Source organism: Bombus pyrosoma, linkage group LG14 (assembly GCF_014825855.1).
Source record: "Bombus pyrosoma isolate SC7728 linkage group LG14, ASM1482585v1, whole genome shotgun sequence".
NCBI lineage: Eukaryota > Metazoa > Arthropoda > Insecta > Hymenoptera > Apidae > Bombus > Bombus pyrosoma.
This window is the reverse complement of record NC_057783.1, coordinates 1507606-1527049: the sequence shown is the minus strand read 5'-3', so window position 1 is coordinate 1527049 and position 19444 is coordinate 1507606. Positions and strand designations below refer to the sequence as shown.

The following is a 19444-nucleotide window of genomic DNA, read 5'->3' as shown; positions in this document are numbered from 1 at the left end:
ACTTTACTAAATGAACTTTATTAAAATATCATAGAATGAATTAACACGTAACATAACATTTAATATATACGTAATTTATTCTAGCATTAACTTACAAGTAAATTGTGCATAAAAGTTTAATAAATGATGTTTAATTTCAAGTAATAGGATATTCTTTTCTAATTTTCATAAATGTGTTATTTTCAGATTGCAAGGTAAAAGTTAGTTTGTAATTTTTGGACAGTAAAAGTAGCTTCTTAGATTTAAAAAAAAAGCCATTATTTTACAAGCTTAATCCTATTATCTGCTGAAACAAATAAAATTTCACATCATTATGGATGTTTTTTTTTTTCAAATATGTAAGATATCTAATTCTAAACGATCTTATTCATATACAGTTACACATTTATTACTTTGTTACACATGAGAGAATTTTAACATAGACAGAATTCTATTTCTTAAAATTACAGTCAACTGCTAACATTGGGTTAAAAAAGGCATATAGAACATATATATATATATATATATATATATATATATATATATAAAGAATGTTTATTAAAGCATAGTTTTTGTCTTTTCTAATCGTACAACACAGTCTTCCACTATCGATTCTTGATTCCTTGCAGCATTTGTTTCATTTTCTCGTTGGTTAGACATTAAAGTATAAGTAATTTTGAAATATTTCTTTAAGAAAGACGCATGAACTCGTCGAGAGGTACAATAACAGCAAATACAGCATAATGTGAGAATGACAATTGTTCCAAAAATGATAGCCCTGTTAATATGATTTTTTATTACATTATATTATATTGTATTGTATTATATTATATTATATTGTATTAGATTATAAGATCATCAAACATACGTTAAAAATAAAGAATTAAAATCAGTTTCATCACAGCAAACATTGTCACCACAACAATATTGTTGTGATTCACATAAACCCCAAATGCAATAATGTGGCGAACTCTGAAACAATATGTACAAAGTATATTTTATAATGTTTATTTAATTGTATGTTCACAAATTAGAAAACTACACAACAATCATCACACAATTACAGTCTTTACTTGGTACTAGTTTCTAATAAAATATGCAACAGTAAATGTAAAAACTTGAAATTACCATCGAGGAAGTTAAAAAGTGATTAAAGTAGTTCGAAATCCGCGTAGTCTACAATCTACAGAATGGACGAATCTGTCAAAACATGGACATAGACTATAAGATATTATATAGATGCATTATTTCGAATAATTTCGATAAAACAATTAAAGGCTGTCTCCAATTAATGATTCAATAGCGCGATATGACTTAATGATTTTTAACGTATGAACGAAAAGTGGAAAGATCCAACAAGCCGACGGAAAGAAACCAAAGAAAGCACATGTACATTTAAATAAATAGGTATATCAGGTATATGTTCGTTTTCAAGTACATCTGGTATTCGTGATCATTCGAAATAATCTAACAGTTGTGTATACCCGTTTCATAACATTCAAGATTAGTCTAGACGTTTTACACGTGATAATTATACGAAAATGGCGATGAGTCCGAGTACAAAGCAAAAAATTGCAATTGTTTTAGATGTCAGCAAAACTATATTTCATTGGGGATTTATTCCTGCTATATTATTTTTAGGTTAGTTCTTTTTCTCCATGTTTTCCACCTGATTGTTCATTTATTAATTTCGAATTGTATATATGTGCAGTTGTTTTATAATACGAATGAATGTGTATATCTTCCTAATAAATCTAACGTATGGCCGACACGTAACTCATTGATTAATTTACCTTTTAGGATTTAGAAAAGGTGCTGACCCAGGCATGCCTCAATTATCAATTATAAAGTAAGTTTCTGCATAAATTTATCTTTGTGCAAGGTAATATTTGTTTCAAATTGATATTCTGAAATTGAACATGGATAATTTTTTATTTCAGCTTATTATGGCAATAAAAAATAGCTACTTTGACATTACTTTGTCTTATATTTCATGAAGATATTTCCACAGCTTGACCAGCTATATTTATTCATTTCCATTAAATTCAATGTAAATTTATTTCTATAGTTATAACTAAAATTATTAACAGGAGAATGTCATCTTTATGTTGAGTTAAGCAAAATAAAAATTTTCTAGTAAAAATTTGAATTACAATGTTTTACTTATTATAATAAAAAATAAAAAAGGGTAAAAATGTCAGAAATATCTATATATTAAGAGAAGTATCAAATATCCTTTGCTATTTGTTTTCATTATATCCATAGTTATATTGTTCTCTATTATGAAAGTTTATTCTTATCAATGTACATATATGTAGAATATTTTTATATCTTTGAATGACTCAGTATTAAATTCAATGTTCTTTTGTACTTATTTCTTGCTAAACTATTACTTCTTACTGTACTTTGTTCACATAATAATGATTGAAAGCTTTTTAAGATAAGATTGCAGCATTTAAATAAAATCTAAAGTGAGTTTTGAAAGGTATTTTTCTGAATTAATAGCAGATGCTTTATATATAATACTTAAATTTAACTTCGTCAAATCTATGTATTAAATAAATGATGTATCAAGTCCTTACGCATTATTATTTTATACCTGTATATGTTTATTTATATTTTATCTACTTAAAAATATAAACAGGCAGCAATATTAATGAAAATTATAGTTAATATACTATTAAAATAATAAACGTTAATAATTACATAAATATGCGTACAATCTTATACGATATAGAAAAGATAATTAACAATTATTAATCAAGATTTTTATAGACTGATTTTCATAATCAATATATCCACATTCTAAAATAAAAATTACTATCGCTCGTTATAGGTATCGAAAGAATCTTTATTTTAACGCTTTTTAGTTTAAAATTTTGAAACGCAAGTTTCCAAAATAGAAACTATCTAAATAAGAAAGATGGATAAAATATACTGCAAAAAGTAATAATACATTCTGACTGTGAAGGTAATAGATCTTAAAATCGAAGATATATGTACTCTTTTGTTGGTAACAGTGATACCTAACCTGTCAGAAGTAAAGTAGCAGATTGGAACTGTAGTCAGTTTTGGGCACACAGATACAACATTTTAGGTTCGCGGTTTTACTGTGCTTGTCATCGTGTAGAGCGCAAAAGTAACAAGCTGATGCGTTATAAATTTCTCGTTAAAGCGTATGTAGAACGAAGTACCAGTGATCGTTAAAGATAGCCACCACGTTTTCACGAGAACTCCCTTGTCTAACCCTGCCTGTTATGCGGTGGTGAACGTCGACAGGTGAGTGCGCGCTTTCTGTCTCACAATATTTCCCTCCGTTCTACCAACGAAAAAAAGTAATTCTCTTATGGCAACGGGCTGCGATGGTGTTATTTCTGTCAATTGCTTTTTATGGATCTTCAATAGTGACGGATGGTAGTGTTGTAGCACGAAGATTTGCGATGTTCTGAAGTTTCCTGACGAAAAATTCGAGCTACTGCTAACGATGTGCATCCTGATGTAACTACATCGGTATGGATCTTCCGATTACCGACTAACCTTTTTTGCTCAAACGTATTTTTTTTTCTCCCCACGAATATCTTCATCCAATTGCACTTACTATCACTTTTTCTTTAATCGTCCCTCGTAAACGCACAAAGGTTTCACATAGTTTTATATTTATAGTTTCACAAACGATTTCAACAGCTTTTAAATGTGTATATAAGCAAATGATTGTGACATTGAAATTTTGGAATAATTAATCACTAATAAAAATCATTAGATGTAATAGTATGTTCCAGAGTTTATTTCAGTTATTGAATATGTTGTTTTGTGCTATAATAGTTATTATTATTATGATTATTATTATTATTATTATTATTACCATCATCGTTATCTTATCATCATCATTATCATCATCATGATTATTATTATCATTTGTATCCTAAAAACTATTCTAATAAAATTAGTATTATACATCTATGTATACAAAAGTCAGATTTTTGCTGTTCATTTTTTAATATTTGCTTCATTGTATCACATTTCTATTTTCTATACGATTCCTGTATAATGTATTTGAATTACATAGCAGATTCTTTTCTATTTTCCCTACAGAAATTATTGTAGACAGTAGTAACAGTGACGCTCACTCGACAAGCGTATAAAAATAGGATGTCAGGGCATAGAGGTGGAGGAGGGGCTGGGAGTCATCAAGGAGGCCCAGCAGGCCTCAAACAAATAGATTTAGATCAAATTTGGGGAGATCTACGCGAAGGTATTGAACAAGTTTATAACAGACAGTGTATGTCTAAACCAAGATATATAGAGTTGTACACGTATCCTTTTTAATTTAAAAATTAAATAACAAAGAAAGAAAGAAATGAAACTATAATAACAAAATAATTCTCTACGGTCTATTAATTTCCTTATTACATAACTTGTCAGACATGTATATAATTATTGCACAAGTGTTCATCAACAATTAACTAGAACATCAACCAAAAGTAAGAAAGGACAAATTTCTCAAGGAGGTGCACAGTTAGTTGGTTTGGAGTTATATAAACGTTTACGTGACTTTCTTAGAAATTATCTTATAAGTTTATTGAAGGTGATCTTTTTTCTTCACTGATTATCATTATTAATTAATCCAGGACCAGAATATTCGATATATTAATTTGATATTTTTTACATAGCATGGAATCGACTTGATGGATGAAGATGTATTGCAGTTCTATACAAGACAATGGGAAGAATATCAGTTTAGTAGTAAAGTACTGAATGGTGTATGCTCGTATCTAAATCGACATTGGGTACGTAGAGAATGTGAGGAGGGTCGTAAAGGGATTTATGAAGTTTATCAATCAGCTTTGGTTACATGGCGAGATAACTTATTCAAGCATTTAAATAGACAAGTAAGTCTTTTAATAAGTAAATGTATGGAAAATAGACTAAAAAGTAAATTCTATATTGTAATACATGGCAGGTTACTAATGCAGTACTTAAATTAATTGAGCGGGAACGCAATGGGGAAACAATAAATACACGTTTAGTCAGTGGTGTAATCAATTGTTACGTAGAATTAGGTTTGAATGAGGATGATCCTGGTGCTAAGGGACAGAATCTTACTGTTTACAAAGATTCTTTTGAAAATGTCTTCCTTGAAGATACAGAAAGGTTTTATACTCGAGAAAGTTCAGAGTTCCTTCGACAAAATCCAGTTACAGAATATATGAAAAAGGTTTTGAAATCAACTTTTATTATATTATCATATGTTCTAAGAATACTGTTTACAAATATTATTTTATTATAGGCAGAGCAAAGGTTATTGGAAGAACAAAAGCGAGTTCAGGTATATTTGCATCAAACAACGCACGAAATATTAGCAAAAACGTGTGAAAGAGTGTTAATTGAAAAACATTTGGACATTTTTCATTCTGAATTTCAAAATCTCTTGGATGCTGACAAAAACACAGACTTAGGTCGGATGTATCAGTTAGTGGCAAGAATTCCAAATGGTCTTGGAGAATTGCGGAATCTTTTAGAAGGTCATATAGCTAATCAAGGACTTGGAGCTATCGATAAATGTGGTGATTCTGCAGTTAATGTACGTTCATTAATAATTTAAAATAACTGCAACTTAATTTTGTGTAAAAATATTTTTTTGTAGGATCCAAAGGTTTATGTAAACACTATTTTGGAGGTTCATAAAAAATACAATGCTTTAGTACTTGTTGCATTTAATAATGACAGTGGTTTTGTGGCAGCTCTTGATAAGGCTTGCGGAAGATTCATTAACAGTAATTCAGTAACTAGGGCAGCAAATAGCAGCAGCAAATCACCAGAATTATTAGCAAAATATTGTGACCTGTTGTTAAAAAAGAGTAGCAAAAATCCTGAAGAAGCTGAACTTGAAGATACACTGAACCAAGTTGTGAGTAAAAATGAAATGAATAAAATACAAACACTACATTTTTGCTTGCTAAAAATATTACACCCTTTTTTTTCAATCGCAGATGGTGGTATTTAAATATATAGAAGACAAAGATGTGTTTCAAAAATTCTATAGTAAAATGCTGGCAAAACGATTAGTACAACATATGTCTGCAAGTGATGATGCAGAAGCATCTATGATTTCTAAATTGAAACAAGCTTGTGGTTTTGAATATACTTCAAAATTGCAACGAATGTTTCAGGTACTGTATTGTGCTGTGATATTCTTTTTTTTTTTTTATTTAATTTTTATTTATTGTGTTTTACACGTTTTTCCGGATTTTGTATTTTTTTGCAGGCAATTATTTTTATATTGTTTACTAATATTTGTCAAAATCATATAACATTATAATTATAGCAGTCTGTTCACAGGATATTGGTGTGTCTAAAGATCTAAATGAACAGTTTAGAAGACATTTGACAAATTCTGCTGAACCATTGGATATAGATTTCAATATACAAGTGTTGTCTTCTGGTTCTTGGCCATTTCAACAATCCTTTACATTTTCATTACCAACAGAGGTAAATGGAATTGAATAATTCATTTGATAATAATAGTATCATTTAAATATTATCTTTGCATTACAGCTAGAGAGATCTGTACATAGGTTCACCACTTTCTATAGTTCACAGCATAGTGGAAGAAAGTTGAATTGGTTGTACAATATGTCTAAAGGAGAATTACATACAAATTGTTTCAAAAACAGGTCATAAAATATTTAACAATAAAATTTAAGTTAAAATTATAATAAATATTTTGTGTCAATTGCAAATGAGGTTTCATTCTTTTATTGCAGATACACGTTGCAAGCATCCACATTTCAAATGGCTGTTCTCTTACAATATAATGGTTCTACTGTATGGACGATACAACAATTACATGATGCTACACAGATAAAGATGGATTTTTTGCTTCAGGTAATATAACAAAATCAAAAGAATTAAGATATAAAATGCTAGCCTAGATGATATATTCATTGTTACAGGTTATCCAAATACTCTTGAAAGCTAAACTATTAACAGCAGCTACTGATGACGAAGCTGAATTGACACCATTGTCAACAGTTGAGCTTTTCACAGGATATAAAAAGTAACTCTATTTAATAGTCTGTGATATTTACCTTATCAGAAATTATATTAATATATTACTTTTATGACAGCAAGAAGCTGCGGGTTAATATAAATATACCAATGAAAACGGAATTAAAGATTGAACAGGAAACAACACAAAAAAATATAGAAGAAGATAGAAAACTCTTAATTCAGGCAGCTATTGTTAGGATTATGAAAATGAGGAAAGTACTCAAACATCAACAATTGGTAGCTGAAGTATTGAATCAATTAAGCTCTAGGTTCAAACCAAGAGTACATGTTATTAAGGTACGTATAAACGACATTGCTTTTTAAGACATTTTCACATATAAAAATATATGCGAATAATTTTTTAACACATGTAAACGTGTATTTTTTCTTATATTGATTTATCATAACATGATATCGATGAATAGAAATATTTGAGAAAATAAATTGAAATGAAAAAGATATAATCTTAATATAAGATGATTCTGATCTTTCAGAAATGTATAGATATTTTAATTGAGAAAGAATATCTGGAGCGCACAGAGGGCCAAAAGGACACATATAGCTACCTGGCATGATCAAGTTGATCTACGACAACGATACAGCAGCAACCATACATACGAACGAAAGATGACTGTCCAATGTCATTGCTAGATATTGTCACAATATTTATTTAAGTTTCGAATTTGAATCTCATACATTCTCCTTGTACATGGATGCCCTTGTACCATGTTGTCCCTCTGGTCGCATTTAGAGTCTGGTTTTTATAATATCAAAAGGACACTTATAGCTACCTGGCATGATCAAGTTGATCTACGACAACGATACAGCAGCAACCATACACACGAACGAAAGATGACTGTCCAATGTCATTGCTAGATATTGTCACAATATTTATTTAAGTCTCGAATTTGAATCTCATACATTCTCCTTGTACATGGATGCCCTTGTACCATGTTGTCCCTCTGGTCGCATTTAGAGTCTGGTTTTTATAATACGTTAATAAAATCATTTCATAGTCAAGCTGCTAGATGTATTACTGTCTACGCCGCCTTTGACGTAAATTCAAGTGTTACTGATTTTTGATACGATATCGTGTTGTGAAGCGAAAAATGCACGAATCTAACTTTTACATTCATAACCTTGCAAAGAACGATAGAAAAAAATATTGTTTTCGAAATTATAAACTCGTAAAAATAAATAGAAGAAAAAAGAAAAAAAGAGCGAGAAAATCTAGTATTAAGCGTGATAAGAGTGAAATAAATAAAACACTCTGTAAGTAAAATAATGTTTCAAACAAATTTAACATACATTATAAGACACACATTAACAAATGAGGATGAAAGGCTGGGCATGCACCATTTTCTTCTATTATTTTTTTTTTTCCTTTTCTGTTTTCCTTCGAATAATATAAAGTGCATTGTTCGTGTATAATTTCTATGAGCTTACATAATAAGAAAGAAATGTAATTTCATTAATTATTTGTATTATAACATAATATGAAACACATGAATTTAAACACATAGATAGTAATGCATTTTAATGCAACAGTCGAGAAATTTAATTAATAATTACGTGTATAACGGAAAAAATTTTATACCAGTGAATAAAAAGAGTTTACCCTAATAATATAAAAGTCAATCTATGTTTTCAGGAGTAATATACTCATGGTTACATAAATTTTTATTATGACTTATAAAGTTCGAAGATTCATATGATTATTTTGAAGTTGATTTATAGTAAAAATTAATTGGAAAGTGATATTTCATATGAAGACTTCCAAAAATAAGGAATGTACTTTAATTTATGATTTGTTTTTCTCTGATCGGCGATAGATATATCAACCTTATGATACCAATTATTTAAATATTTTATTAAACATGAAACTTTCTAGAGACTAAAATAAATTGAATATTTAAAGTGCAATATGAAATAATGCGAAAATCTGCGGTGCAGTATAATTTTAAATATAAACTCAAGCAGTGATTTAAATATGAAAATTGTTAATGTATCAGTGCTTTTAATTTTAATAAGGATAGCAGATTTCGATGTATACATATATGTGAGGCTGAGTTGTAAAACGCAATATGTAAAAGGGTTATAAAATAAGAATTTTAAACAGAACGTTATCGTAATTATAAAAAGGAGAGGGGCATCAAAAATGGGGGAAAGAGTTATAAGCATTTGAGAATAGCATCTTCGTATTAAGTGCGAGTGCGAGAGAGAACGAGAAAGAGAGAAAGAAAACAATTAATTTAATATATTTTATTAAACAGAACATATTAGAGATTTAAATAGTAAAACACTAAAACAGCATTATTCAAGTTAGATTGCGCAGAAATGGTTAAACGGAAAATACAAACATATATCATCTTCGTTCACTTTTTTGTGACACTTGACATTATTTAACTAATTTCAAGTGATAGTATTTAGAATATGTCGAGCTGCTTTTATAAGCGTAGAAAATATACGATAGTACATATATTGTTTAAGCGAGGATATAAAATAAAAACCTGTAAAATTCATTTGATAAAAAAAATAGTCAGTGTTTTCTGAGACGTTTGAAGATTAAACTTTGAGATGAATTCAATTAATTTTGTGAATTTTTATACGTACTAACCGAAATTTATCATTCTTAATCAAATTTTTTATGCACAAAATAGGACTTAAGTGTAAATAAATTGAGTAAGTTATTGAAAATTGTTTTGAATAAAATAAATTCATCTCGATTATAATGGAAATTAGTTTTGTATCTCTTTGTAATTCCAAATGACATTACATTTTGAAAATATTAAACGAATATAGAAAAATATGATTTACATAATTAGACTAATGTTTATACTTTACATACTTCATTCTGACATTTCATATTCAAAATTCCATTGATATTTTAGATATAGCTTATTTATTACGTATATGTTAAAAATGCTAAAAATGTTCCAGATATAAGATAAATAAAAACAAAAAAAGAGATGTTAAGGTGAATCATAAAGCTTAGATCACAAAACTTTCAAATTTCATGTATGACAGGTAATGTATTAAAGAACACAGATTTTCGTAAAAAATATTATTAAGGATTATACCATGTAATATAAAATTGTATAAAATGTATGGCTATGAAATGAAGTTATTCCATCTTTTGCAATGTATGAATTGCAGTAGTCATTTAATAAATGTTTTATATACAATATATCATAAATTTTCAGGTTTCTGATCCAATAATCTTGAGAAATCTTCTTTTGTTAATTTTAGTTGTCCAACTGCCAGTAAGCATGCCTTGTGTGTGTTTGTTTTTATATGCATACATACATATACATACGTATATATACATATCAATTACATACATACATTGATTAAAAAGATAGATTAAAGTACATATATATCAAATGTTTTAATTTTTATATGTAATTTTATATAATAGAGATAAAATATATACATACATTTTGCTTCTTTAAGTTATCTACAATTAACATTTGTTTTTTAAACACTTGTATTAATTCTGAAAGTTGCTTTCCCAAGTGACTAGCTGTTAATTTTCTATCTTCTTCTAGCTTTCTAATTTGAGTCTTCAATTCCTGTAAAAACATTAAGTAAGATAAAAATGCTAAATGATACAAGTTTCTTATCTAATATTATATATCTGTATAAGTTGCACCTTTTCTTCTACTTCAGAATATTTCAATGCATTCTTAAGTTTATCATTATTTTCCAAAGATCTATTTAATCTCATCAAGCAACTATTAGACTGTTGATTTGTTATCTTTACTTGCTTTTGAAGTCTATCTAAGTCCTGTCAAAAATATTTTGTATGAATGAAAAAAACAATTGTTATGGAAGAGGACAGAGTGAATGTAATGCATACTTTTTTTAAGATTGAATTTTCTGTATTTAATGCTTGTGATTGACAGTGCAACTCCTTGTTAGTGTTCTCTAATTTTGTAATTGTTTCTTTTAACGACTCTATTTCAGCTTTTAACTTAATTTCAATCTTGTTATTTTCAGATTCCAAATTCTTGCAAGTGTCACACTGAACATACAACATAGTTGTCTAAGGATTAATCAAATTTTTCAAATGCTTTCATGCACACATGAATTCTAGATACCTGTTTTCTGTATTCAATTCGCATTGTTTGTAGCTCATCCTGTAATATATCTACCTTAGCTTTTAAGAAATTGAGAACAGTTTTATTTGCCAGGTTCTTTTGCTTAGAAATTTCATCCTCATTATCTTTCTGTGATTCTATTTTTCTAACATATAAATAATATTGAAATCATTTATTATTCAGATGTTTAATTTTAAATACATTACAAAATAATTAAAAATTTTATTCAATAGTTTGTTAAAACTAAAATATATTTGTTATGAGATCATTTTTTAACACATAAATATAAATAATTGCATTTCTTCCATACTTACGGCTTCAAGGCAACGGATTGATCGAAAATATGAGGTAAAGATGAATTTCGTTTAACCAAAATCTGAGAATTATCTTCATTTTGTATTGTTATACCATTTAAATAGGCTGTTTTTTCTTTCGTCGCATTTACGCGATGTTTCCTCGAATTAAGATTCGAGCATCCGTTATGGTAAGTGTTAACAACAGAATCTATTTTTGCTATTAAATTGCTTGCTTTCTGCTCAAGTTCTTTATTCAGCTGATGAAATTCTTTTTCTTTAGATAATAATTCTTCAGTCATCTTCCGATATGAATAATTATTATATAAAAGATATTGTATTTTATTACTATCGCTTTATTCTTCTATTACTATATTTTGATTGATAATTTCTGCGTCTATGTTCTATTCGATCAAACATTTGTTTTCTCGAGTCGCTATACTATATAATATGCAGAAGGCGGTAGCTTTTCGTTTTCAAACATATGACAGTTTCGTAAAGTCAAATGATATAAAAACGTATTGAAAGTATTAACATCGCATGTACATTTAAAAATTTATAATAAACAAAAATGACAGCACGTTCAATTTTACAAGGTATAATGTTTGAAATACTTCTAATATTTTTAATAAAAATTTGGCGGTCTTGTATAATATAATTAATGTAAGGGCACATGCACATATAGAAGTCTTCATTTTTATATATCTTCTGCATATGAATGATTTTTTATAATAATTAGCTTGCCAAGGAATGTTAATACTAATTATTATACCTTTATAGTCTTTGATCAGTACCAAAAGGCTCGTCTATTCTTTGTTCAATCCATTGCTGATTTTGCTTCAAAACCAAACACTATAGATTGTTTAGAAGCTGCTGGGGTTTTGGATCTCTTATGCCCTTTGTTAACAGATCCTGTACCATCTATTCAGCATACAGCTGCAGTTGCATTAGGAAAACTTGCAAATAATAGTATTAAATTGGCACAAGCTGTTGTAAGAATGGGTATTTTACCTCAATTATTGAAGAATATTGATAAACAAAATGTATGAATGTAAGCATTTTAGATGTAGAAGACTGTATTTCTTTCTTTTTATTTTAGTAGAATTTATCATATATTAAAATAAAATACATAAATAATGAAGACATATTGAAGCATATTTGTTATAGAAATTTTATAAAAAAGCAGCCCTATTTGTTTTACGTGCAATTGCTAGACATTCCCCAGAATTGGCATCTATGGTGATTCAGAGTAATGGATTGGATACTATAATAATTTGTTTAGAAGATTTTGATTCTGGTGTTAAGGAAGCTACTGCTTGGGCATTAGGATACATTGCTAGGCATAATAAGACTTTGGCTCAAGCCATAGTTGATGCAGGTACATATACTCTATTAATATACTCTATTAGTTATCTACATTTTATTAACTTGTATATCAATCATGTTATTTATAGGAGCTGTTCCACTTTTAGTCTTGGCCTTACAAGAACCTGAATTATGTTTAAAACAAATTAGTGCCTCTGCTTTATTCGATATAAGCAAACATAATATTGATCTTGCAGAAATTGTGGTTGATGCAGGAGCCATTCCTTTTCTTGCAAAGGCATTATCTAATCCTGATACTAAGTTAAAGGTAACATAAAATACTATATGTACAGTATGATTTTGTAATATAACATTCTACTTATTAATAATGTACACAGCGTCAGGTTCTTTTGGCATTAAGCGGTATAGCAAAACACTCTGTACATCTAGCAGAATCTATTATAGAAGCTGAAATTTTTCCTGATGTTCTTGTACACATGGCACATCCTGATGAATGTGTAGTTAAAGCTGCTGCAATGTTAACCAGAGAAATTTGTAAACATACATTAGAGGTAAAGAAATCAGACCAACTTATTTGCAACATTATTTTGCTATAATTATATTTTTCTTTAGTTGGCCCAACTTATAGTGAATATTGGTGGTATTGGTGCACTTGTTGAATTAATTAGTACCTCAAAATTAACAGTCAGATTGCCAGCAATAATGGCAATTGGATATATTGCTGGACACTTAGATCAGTTAGCTATTGCAGTCATAGGATCCAAAGTGTGATATTTCAATATACCTGTCACAATATTTCCATAGCCAAAATATTTGAGAGCAAATAATTGTTATAGGGAATTGTTCACCTATCTACTATATTATATGAAGAAAATGACGACCATACACTTGCTGTCACTGTATGGGCAATTGGGCAAATTGGAAAGCATACATCGGAACATGCGAAAGCAGTTGCAGTCGCAAACATTCTTCCAAAGTTATTACAGGTATGTTACAGATTTTCTTATACCACGTTGTTCTTCATTATTATTATTTTATAGTTTATTTTCAGCTGTACAATAATCCAAATAGCTCAGAAGATCTTAAAGCAAAATGTAATACAGCACTGAAACAAATATTACAAAAATGTATGTATATTGAAGCTTTGGAATCTTTGCTGCATGATTCACCACCTAATATTCTAAAATATGTACTTGGACAATTTAGCAAGGTGAGGAACACAGTATTTTGTTTTATATAACTTTTTACTTTATACATAATCTCTACAAATCGCACACAGGACATAAAAGTTGTAAAACATAATAGTACAATTGAAATAGTACTTTTATTTATAATCTTCAATTAAAGCAAAACATCTGTTTTATTATTTACCATATGCATACAGTGAGATAAATTATATAAATCATCAGTATATGATAACCAGTATATGATAATCCACCTAAATGGTAAAGTTTATATATACTATCACATAAAATTATTATTTAATAATAATTTTATTTCTTTTATTTAATTACATAATAAACATATATATGTATATATTATATACACATGGACCATTATTAAGCTATTTGAAATTGCTTTATTGAAAAATTAGTTAAGCAGTTGTAGTGGTTCATTCTTATCACATACAAACTATTATCCCATAAATAGCATTCTAACAATAAAAATTGTCATTTTATGATATTATTCCGACCTTGTATAATGTAATCTTTAATATTTTCATTATCTGCTTTGCTTATATATATTTTCACTATTCCAAAATTGCATAAGGTATAACTTGACTTTGATCTCTTAACATGGTATGAGATGTCACGTATTTCTATTAAAAAGTAACAGTTCCGATATGCTGTATGTCATTGCATTTATCTGATATTTGATTGATAGAAAGTGAAGAAATTGACAATGGCATAAGACCATTTTAATTATTTTTATTTTCAATGTTTGTCTATAAATATTATGGCACATATTATATTCTGAAAAAGCACATTTCTCAGTCTTACGACAATAAATGGTTCGGCTGAAGTACCAGAACGATCGAATTAAGTGCTTCTTATATAAAAATTGTAATTTCAGTTTTGGATATTTAAACATACTTTTTTGTTAAGCTATACTACTTGCATTTGTTATATCATATACTTGTATGTATCTTCTAATGGCAGTATTTGATATAAAGAGACCAGTAATATAAAAATTGTAGATATATAAGTAACAAAAAATTGTTATTAAATCTGCATCTCGAAAAAGTTGGCTACTATTAATTCTCATTCATACCGTATTATCGATTTCTTATGTACAAACATAAGTAAAGAAATGTAACTTATATGATCGGCAGTAGTACTTTCACTTCATTATCGGTATTTTGCTAATTTTTTATTTGCATCACATATTCTTCTTCATCCTTTCTTTTTCTTCATTGAAACATTTTAAGAAAATTTATTTTGCTAAATGTTGAAAAAAGTAGGATATACATTAAAACAGACAATGGAAAACAGTTTCAATAAAAATATAAACTACTAAATTTTTATAAAGCCTCATAAATTTTAAGTCTTGAAAATATCTATTTAAATTAACTTGAAGTACATATAAACAGACATGTTACAATAATTAGAATTTCATGATTTCACCAAAACTTTTGTTGTATGACAATATCAAAGTGTAAAGCAATTAAGGCATATATTCGGTTCAGAGCATGCAATCTATCCAAGTATCTCTGAAAAATGAGAAAAAAAGACAAAATTACGTTATTCCATGATAATTAGATTAAAAATATTTCAAATGTAAATAAAATGTTTAACTGCTTTTGTACCTTAATAGTTGAATTATTTAAATAATTTATCTTATAATATGAGGGAAAGAAATCAGTTTTTTATTGGAAAAAGCAAAACTATGAAAATAAAGTAATATGTAACAGTATTATAGATATTGTATCAAATATGCGTGTGATATAAAATATTTTATACTTTAATTAAAAAGTTTTGCTTTGTAAAAAGTGTGTTAGATGATAATTTGTGCTATAATTTTCATATTTATAAGTTATATGTGACTTTTCAAATTCACTATTATAACTGATTCTTAAATATTCTTTATCCATTGATAAAGCTATTCAGATAGATTTATACCCTTTTAGTCATAAAGTATACAAAATTACGTTAGTAAGCACAAATTTATGATCTATATAGTTATCATGGCAAACAGATTCAAACATAATATATGACAGCTGCATGTAATTTATCAAGATAATACCTTATGTAAGATAAGCCTCTTTTTAGGAGAAATAATTACTAAATGTAAAAATCTGTTTAAGCAATTAAATTATATTAATCTTAATAGAGGTATGATAATTAAAGTACATTTGATCTTTTTACAAAGCAATAACAATATCAATTTAATTATTTTCAGTATAAAAAATTAAACTTGGTCTTCTACTCCATTTATGCAATAAAATTATACTTTTATTCATCATTATCATCATTAGGTTTAATACTAGCATAATTGTTCATATTTCTATTCACCCTTAACATTTTGAGAAAACTGCCTAACACAAGTATGGTCTTCCTGTGTCTTCTGAAGATACCAGCATAAAGTTCTTCACGTACATCTCTTCTGTCACTTACATCAGAATCAATACTTGATACAGAAACAACAGAAGGTTTTGCAGAGACCGGTTGGTGATAATTATTGGTCTCTCCAGAATTAAGAATAACACAATGTTGATTGTTTATCATGTCTATTATTAATTTCTCACTTTCTTATTTAATGTAAAATCAGAGTTGCTTATATCCAAGTTCTACAATATTCAACACATGTACTTCAAAGTCCTCTATTATCGAAACTATACAAGGTATACATTTTATGTGATCTGTAGAACTTCTGTGATTGCACTGCACGATTTTATGACAAGTTAACTTCTTATAAATGACAGACTTTTGTGTTAATCATATTAGAAATATTTGCCAGTAATCTTACAAACAGTACTGCTTAGTACACAGTACAAATTAATTTTTGTATACAATGACATCATCTCCTTTTATCACTTATGTTCTTATATGTTTGAACTTTAAGGCATCTGTCTTGTCTCGTTATCTTTTAAATACAATACATTAAATCTTACAATAATCTTCAACCTTGATTTTTATCTTTGACACTTCATTAAATTTTTTTCTCCACTATTGTATTAAGATCGTTGTATCTAGGGCATTACTTTCTGCTTGGTGTTTCAATCTTTCTTTTCATATTTCTTTTCACATTTCTTTTAGATGCTGTTACATATATCTTTTTTATTTTTTTATAATAAATTATTCTAAAATGCTTAAAAAATTCGGAGACTTTTATTTTTAATATGTGGAGATTGCTTTAGATTAAATTTTATTAAAAAATTGTATTTTATAATAAAAAAAAGATAACCAGCAACCTTGAAGTAATTATCAAAAAAACGGTCCTCAAGTTCCTTCCGTTCCCTTAGCGACCGATCTTTGGCGCCACACTGAATCAGCTGAAAAATATTTAATTAATTCATACCATATTATGAACAGTAATAATGCTTATAGTAATAAAAAATTCACTTAAACGATAATAGAAATTTTTAATTTATCAACAGGTCTGTGACAGACACGTTATCCCACGACTTTGTTCTGGAATTTTGTTTTCGTAAATAAGATATTTTTGGCGACGTAGGAAGGTGGAAAATGTGGACAGATTTTGCTTCGCCTACAAATATGTTGCATACGATGCTTGTAATATGTATTATGGTAGAAATCGTAACATGTTATTGAATAAATTATCAAATACTATTACAAATATGCGAAAAGACAGAATTTCATACAAAGATCGATTTCATATTGTAATTTGTAATTTTTATAATGTGGGCATTAGAAATCACATAAGATGTTATAAGAAATAACTTCTATTGCACATTGCAAAGAACGTTTTTTAGATTTCGGATATTTTATAATAAGTTTTGATAGAATATTACATGTATATATATATATATATTTTTTTATAACATCGTAAACGTGGTATCATTTACTAAAAGAAACATTTTTAATTATTTTAATTTGTTGTGTATTAAAACATTTAAGAAATTAAGTTTACTTTAGATAACTGCATTTAAACAGTGTGTAGGTCAGGAGTTTTATTCTTAGGTATATTGCAACATGCAAACTGATAGCTAATAATGTCTTTCATTCTATCCATTCATGCACATAGTTAATGAGATCACTGATAAATGACAATGTTTAAAGCATTTCAACTATTTCAAGTTGCATTTTTGAATTATTTGTTATTTTTATATAGATTTTGCCTCATGATCCCAGGGCAAGAAGATTATTTGTAACATCCGGTGGTTTAAAGAAAGTACAAGAAATTCAAGCAGATCCTGGTTCAACACTTTTGGAATATATACAAATTATAAATTGCTGTTTTCCAGATGAAATTGTCAGGTTGTGTTTTATTTCATATCGCTTTTGGAGATTATTTCGATTAAAAATAATTTTAAGGGTACGAATTACATATTTGATATCTTTAACATAAGATTAGTATTGCATATTTTTTGAAATTGATGTTTCTCTCATGAACATGTTATGTTAAACAACAATTTATAATAACTATAATATTGCTAGAGAAGACTACGCTTTATAATTTTTAAGTCATAATGCTATTTCAGTAAGATGTAATATGATAGTTCAAAACATCATTTCATTTGAAAGAAGTATTGTCTTCCTTGACATTTAAAATTGTATTATGTTCTCCATCAAGATAACTAAAATACTGGTGCATGCAGAGAAGCATATGGATGTAAAGATAATGATAGGAGTAGATAATTATCAAAAATAACACTAGTTGCTTTTGACATAACCCTAGTAATGATTTACTTACTGAGAGAATTCGGAAACTCGAGTTCTTGTTAATAACAAAAGTACAGTCTTCTTACAGCCGTTTACACGAGCAGTGAATGCAAATAACTGCAGCTCCGCTTCTGGATCGCGTGTCTTAATTTAAATCGGACAAGTAATATACGGCATGACCGCCATGTTGTCACAGCTGATTGCATTGGAAAAATATAAACTTGGATTTTAATGGATCAATAATATTACATGAACTCAATAATTTCTATGATCACTATAGAACAACTGATAGCATTTTATATTTATTATCAATAGCTCGATTCAGTGTTAAGTCAACTTTGTACATATATTTTTTAATTTACTTCCGTTTTCACTATATTTTGTATTTTTTGATCTTATTAATTTACAAATAAGCTACAAATGAATGAATATCATTTATACGTTTAATAATCATTAATTTATTATACGAGTTGCCATTAGAATAAATTCTTTTTCCTCCCTTTTCTTTTATATTATGAATTCTTGATCCTTTTGATTTTAGATATTACTCTCCTGGATATCCAAACAGTCTTTTGGAAGCTGTAGAACAGTATCAACCGAAATGTCCTTCCCTATTTGCAATGGAAGAACACTTATCTTCTGATATTGATTCTAAATCTTCGCTATCATCTTTCAATGAAGAAGGTTAAAGTTTGATTCGTCCCGACTGTGGAATTAGCATTTTCTCTAATCATGTATTATGTGCATTAGTTAAGAGGAAATGAAGATCGTTATTTAAGAAATATTGCCAAATAAATCTTTTTCAAAAAGTTATGATTTCTTATATTTTCAAAAGTATTTTTTAAATTAAAAA

At 28.0% G+C, this 19444-nt stretch overlaps 6 protein-coding genes across 16 annotated transcripts; 3 read left to right on the top strand and 3 right to left on the bottom strand.

Moving 5' to 3' along the window:
- Positions 1–512: 512 nt before the first annotated feature.
- Positions 513–1253, bottom strand: LOC122574897. The gene is made up of 3 exons (XM_043743091.1): positions 1108–1253; positions 848–951; positions 513–757 (listed from the first exon to the last, which is right to left on the bottom strand). Exons 1-3 carry the CDS (start codon positions 1108–1110, stop codon positions 538–540), a joined length of 327 nt encoding a protein of 108 aa, XP_043599026.1. The 5' UTR covers positions 1111–1253; the 3' UTR covers positions 513–537.
- A 6-nt stretch (positions 1254–1259) lies between these two features.
- On the top strand, positions 1260–2128 carry LOC122574899 (mitochondrial import receptor subunit TOM7 homolog). Its single transcript, XM_043743094.1, has 4 exons — positions 1260–1395; positions 1483–1620; positions 1780–1828; positions 1920–2128. Exons 2-4 carry the CDS (start codon positions 1521–1523, stop codon positions 1933–1935), a joined length of 165 nt encoding a protein of 54 aa, XP_043599029.1. The 5' UTR covers positions 1260–1395; positions 1483–1520; the 3' UTR covers positions 1936–2128.
- An 897-nt stretch (positions 2129–3025) lies between these two features.
- Positions 3026–9567, top strand: LOC122574886 (cullin-1). Of its 4 annotated transcripts, none has more exons than XM_043743057.1 (15): positions 3026–3258; positions 3406–3489; positions 4072–4292; positions 4402–4564; positions 4650–4868; positions 4940–5194; positions 5267–5560; positions 5624–5887; positions 5970–6149; positions 6319–6468; positions 6535–6653; positions 6744–6864; positions 6933–7036; positions 7107–7326; positions 7524–9567. In XM_043743057.1, the coding sequence occupies exons 3-15, from the start codon at positions 4129–4131 to the stop codon at positions 7602–7604; spliced, it is 2334 nt and encodes a 777-aa protein (XP_043598992.1). In that variant the 5' UTR covers positions 3026–3258; positions 3406–3489; positions 4072–4128; the 3' UTR covers positions 7605–9567. The 4 variants fall into 4 exon arrangements, with proteins under 4 accessions (XP_043598992.1, XP_043598991.1, XP_043598990.1 ...); XM_043743056.1 differs by having other exon boundaries at positions 3398–3489; XM_043743055.1 differs by having other exon boundaries at positions 3385–3489.
- Positions 9568–10078: 511 nt separating this feature from the next.
- LOC122574896 (dynactin, 150 kDa isoform) lies at positions 10079–11742 on the bottom strand. Of its 2 annotated transcripts, XM_043743089.1 has the most exons (6): positions 11444–11742; positions 11130–11274; positions 10889–11053; positions 10682–10816; positions 10467–10601; positions 10079–10302 (listed from the first exon to the last, which is right to left on the bottom strand). In XM_043743089.1, exons 1-6 carry the CDS (start codon positions 11722–11724, stop codon positions 10219–10221), a joined length of 945 nt encoding a protein of 314 aa, XP_043599024.1. In that variant the 5' UTR covers positions 11725–11742; the 3' UTR covers positions 10079–10218. The 2 variants fall into 2 exon arrangements, with proteins under 2 accessions (XP_043599024.1, XP_043599025.1); XM_043743090.1 differs by lacking the exon at positions 10889–11053.
- Positions 11743–11834: 92 nt separating this feature from the next.
- On the top strand, positions 11835–19404 carry LOC122574890 (sperm-associated antigen 6-like). Of its 7 annotated transcripts, none has more exons than XM_043743067.1 (10): positions 11835–12018; positions 12203–12465; positions 12590–12800; positions 12877–13055; positions 13126–13299; positions 13361–13513; positions 13585–13734; positions 13800–13958; positions 18041–18186; positions 19133–19404. In XM_043743067.1, exons 1-10 carry the CDS (start codon positions 11994–11996, stop codon positions 19278–19280), a joined length of 1608 nt encoding a protein of 535 aa, XP_043599002.1. In that variant the 5' UTR covers positions 11835–11993; the 3' UTR covers positions 19281–19404. The 7 variants fall into 7 exon arrangements, with proteins under 7 accessions (XP_043599002.1, XP_043599001.1, XP_043599003.1 ...); XM_043743066.1 differs by having other exon boundaries at positions 18041–18244; XM_043743068.1 differs by lacking the exon at positions 13361–13513 and having other exon boundaries at positions 18041–18244.
- On the bottom strand, positions 15283–18886 carry LOC122574898. The gene is made up of 3 exons (XM_043743092.1): positions 18623–18886; positions 16261–17240; positions 15283–15458 (listed from the first exon to the last, which is right to left on the bottom strand). Exons 2-3 carry the CDS (start codon positions 16471–16473, stop codon positions 15369–15371), a joined length of 303 nt encoding a protein of 100 aa, XP_043599027.1. The 5' UTR covers positions 16474–17240; positions 18623–18886; the 3' UTR covers positions 15283–15368.
- Positions 19405–19444: the final 40 nt, after the last annotated feature.